Source organism: Drosophila ananassae, chromosome 2L, assembly GCF_017639315.1.
Source record: "Drosophila ananassae strain 14024-0371.13 chromosome 2L, ASM1763931v2, whole genome shotgun sequence".
Taxonomy (NCBI): Eukaryota; Metazoa; Arthropoda; class Insecta; order Diptera; family Drosophilidae; genus Drosophila; species Drosophila ananassae.
Genome location: NC_057927.1, coordinates 22,114,395 through 22,117,958, shown reverse-complemented (window position 1 = coordinate 22,117,958; position 3,564 = coordinate 22,114,395). Strand labels below are relative to the sequence as shown.

The window sequence follows — 3,564 nt, the reverse complement described above, 5'->3', positions numbered from 1 at the left end:
GTGTGACAGCCTGACATGCAAATACGTTTAATTTCAAAAACTAAACTAATAAAAGCTACGCTGCAATGGATTTTCCGCAGTTGGAATTCCTTTTTTATTTATGATTTCCACAAAAAACGCTGTAAAAACATAAACAAATAGCAATCGAAATGTATTATTTTTACAAAAAAGGGTAGGACTACTAATGTTTATAGCGTTGAAATCAATTAGAAAAAAATATAAATCGTTTCAAATACTTTTTATTTTATCAATAGTGACTATATTTTCATAATATTTATAACCAGATTAGCAGTCCAGGTAAAATATTATTAGAATATATTACAAGTAGATAAAAATATACAAACAAAGGCTTAAAAAATATACATATTACAAGGACATCATACTATTTCTAAATCCTTTTGATGAGAAAAATTGTTAAAAAGTTAAAGTGGAAAAGTGGAAAAGAAAAGAAAGATTTTTGTTTTATATTTGAAACTCGGGCATTTCAAGTGCCTTTTCGGGTTTTTGAAGTCAAATACCAGAAGCACCATTTAAATCGAGAGCTGTGCAAGTTGAATGAAAAACCAATTTATAGAGCCTCCTTCAATCATTGACAAGGATGAGTTTGCAGACGAAAATGTTTGAAAATTGCCACCCAATGATGCGCCAAATACTCTAATACGGAATGATAGATATCTTGATGTGATGGCGTAGTAGATCCGAAAACTACATGCAAAATATTTCCGTGTGTGGAAAAATCGGACGTGATCCGGATATCCTTAGAAAGGGAACAATACACGCGGGTCATATATAAACAAACACACACACACACACACATATACGGATAGAGCGAAATCTCTATATATGGCAGTTAAAAACGGCAACAAAAGAAATCGCACATTTCAACGTTTTGAATTTGTAAAAGGATATTTTTCACATTATAATAAGAAATGAGGCTGAGGACGCGCCTCGCATCTTTTTGGGTTTCCTGCCACCGTCTCCCGTCCTCTTCTACATCTATATGTCTGTTTTCCTATATCCTATCGCACACAGCAGCACTTTAAAATGCAGAACAGCTGAAAAATCATATAAACACAAATAATAAAATCGACAATTTGGCAAGAGCCGCACGCACACACACATAAATATCCTTCTGTCTGTGCATATGGGAGTGTGTGTGCTGCAATGAGCACATAACCGCAAATGTACTGGCAACAAAACGTGCCGCGATTTCACAAAAAGACCAATGAGAATTCTCAAAGGAAATGGGTTAAATTTTCCACTCGCACACAAAACTTGGCGCGTAATCGACTTGAAGACGCCGCTGTCACGGCTCCAACCCCATTGGCCAGTAAAAAAAACTTATTGTTTGAATTCCTCAAAGGATTCGGTACAAACTAAGCTTTGACAAAATTTTGGTTTCTTGTTTTAAGGAACTTTTCTCTGATTTAATTTTCAGACTAACACAACACGGTTTTATTTACTTTTTTAGAGTAAATGTCACACTTTTCTTCTGACACTTCTCAGAAAGATTATAAAACAATCGTATGAAATATTCTTTATCGAACAAACCATTGTCGTTTACTTTGTATCTGATGTTTCATGAAAATAAAAAAATAATTATAATATTATAATTGTCTTGATGAAAAAAATAAAGTTTAACTCTATGTAATGAGAACTCGAAAAGTCTCATAAATTTAAGAATAAAAGTATAAGAAAAATTAAATGAGATTTCTACGCTCTCAGTAGAGTATCAAGAAACGAATCAATTTCTTTATATTTAATAAGCAGTCAACATTTTGCCTTCTTCAGTCTTAGACGCTCTTAGAAATTGTATCGCAATGCAAATAATTTCGCTATTTCAAATTTCATTGCTATTTTGTACATCCTTTGCAGCAGTTACTGAAGAAGATGAAGCTACTAGCTCCCTTTTAACAGTTACCGAAGACGATGTGACATCAGCTCCAAGAATACAGCCAAGAGTTTACGGAGGTAAGGCGATAAAAAACGGAGCACTCGGCGGCTTTGCTGTGCAAATTTTTAAAAATAATGCCCTGGTTTGCTCGGGAACTCTTCTGTCACCACGACATTTTATAACAGCGGCCCATTGTTTTGAGAAGGGTGCGCAGACAGACTTTCACGCTGTTGCCGGGAGATCGGATGAGGTAGATTCACGAACATTGACAAAGAAAAACGAACTTATCCAGGTGAGGCAGCATCCTAAATTCAAAAAGACTGACTTCATCGCCGATATTGCTGTGGCAAAGGTAAAATATCCGATGCAAAGCAAGTACATTGGCTATGCCAAAATGTGCTCCATGGAAATTTTTCCGAGTGAGTTTGTTACCGTAGCGGGTTGGGGCAAGAATGAAAAACAACAAGATCCCGCAAGATCTGCAAGGAACAGTCTCCGTACCATTACTGTGCCTATTATGGGTCGGAAAGAATGTCAACGCAAGCTGAAACGCGTCTTGCCGCCAAATATCCTCTGCGCCGGGGGTCACAAGAAACGCACCATCTGCGATGGCGACTCTGGCGGACCACTGATGTTCCGGAACGAGGTGTGTGGCGTGAACACATGGACCTGGGAGTGCGGTCAAAGCGAAAAGCCCGATGTTTACATGAGCGTCCGCTACTATGCTAACTTTATAAAAAATACGATGGAATCCATGGGCAACTGATAAAAGAGAAACAAAAATTGGAACCAAATAAATATTAAAAATACTGTATTCAGTTGCAAATAAAATATAATATAATAAATATAATAAAATGTCTAGATTTTGAAGCAGAATGATCTCAGAAAATGTTACAAAAATTAAAAAAAATTATTTTCTTACATGGATATGTGGATATGCAATATTATTATTGTACTTTACGTATCTACACTTCTTGATACATAAAAAGATACAGATACTTTGTAGAATGTAGAATTTTGAGCTCTTTGCACCTTCTACTCACGTGCTATCTTCCGTTCTTCTCTCTCCGAGCGCACCTCTCTCTGTTTTTCATTAATGTGCCCTCTCGAGCGTTTTTCTCACACACCCAACCAAGCGTAAGGTGAGAGCAAAAAGTGCAGCGTTGGCGCCGGCAAGCGGTAGTATTAAAAAATATACACCTATGTATGTATTCTTAATAGAAATCAAAAGAAAAGGGGGAAAATCGAGAGACAACAAAACACGCGGCTAGTGAAAATATCTCATAGTCACTTTTATTGTGGCAGAGTTTCCCAGCCGCTCCGAGCTAGCCGGCAGAATTTTCAACCTCTGCTCTCTGACGCTCTTTGCACTTTAAAAAAATTTATTTTTTTTTTGTTTAATTATAAAAAATACATAACATAGAACATTGGTGATCGTACCTTCATATTTTAGCTAAAATACAAAAGAATATTAAGATAGTATTGATTCAGAAATAATGAGAAATATTTTGTTTTCATGACAAAATCTACTGAAAATTTATGAAACTTAAATAGACTCTCTACAATGAAGTTTTTAAGAGATGTCAAACTTTTATCGCTTTTTTCTAGTGCCACACTAACCAGTCGCCCCCTCCCACTTTTCAAAAATGAGCACTATGTGCCCAGTGGGT

At 36.1% G+C, this 3,564-nt stretch overlaps 1 protein-coding gene across 1 annotated transcript; it reads left to right on the top strand.

Annotated features, from left to right (window-relative positions):
- The first annotated feature begins 1,774 nt into the window (after nt 1–1,774).
- Nucleotides 1,775–2,729, top strand: LOC6498929 (seminase). The gene has a single exon (XM_001955622.4). The coding sequence runs from the start codon at nt 1,821–1,823 to the stop codon at nt 2,658–2,660; it is 840 nt and encodes a 279-aa protein (XP_001955658.3). The 5' UTR covers nt 1,775–1,820; the 3' UTR covers nt 2,661–2,729.
- The last annotated feature ends 835 nt before the right edge of the window (nt 2,730–3,564 follow it).

Bases quoted from the DNA above. Each gene is read 5' to 3' on its own strand.
- LOC6498929 (XM_001955622.4), top strand. From the start codon at position 1,821: ATGCAAATAATTTCGCTATTTCAAATTTCATTGCTATTTTGTACATCC.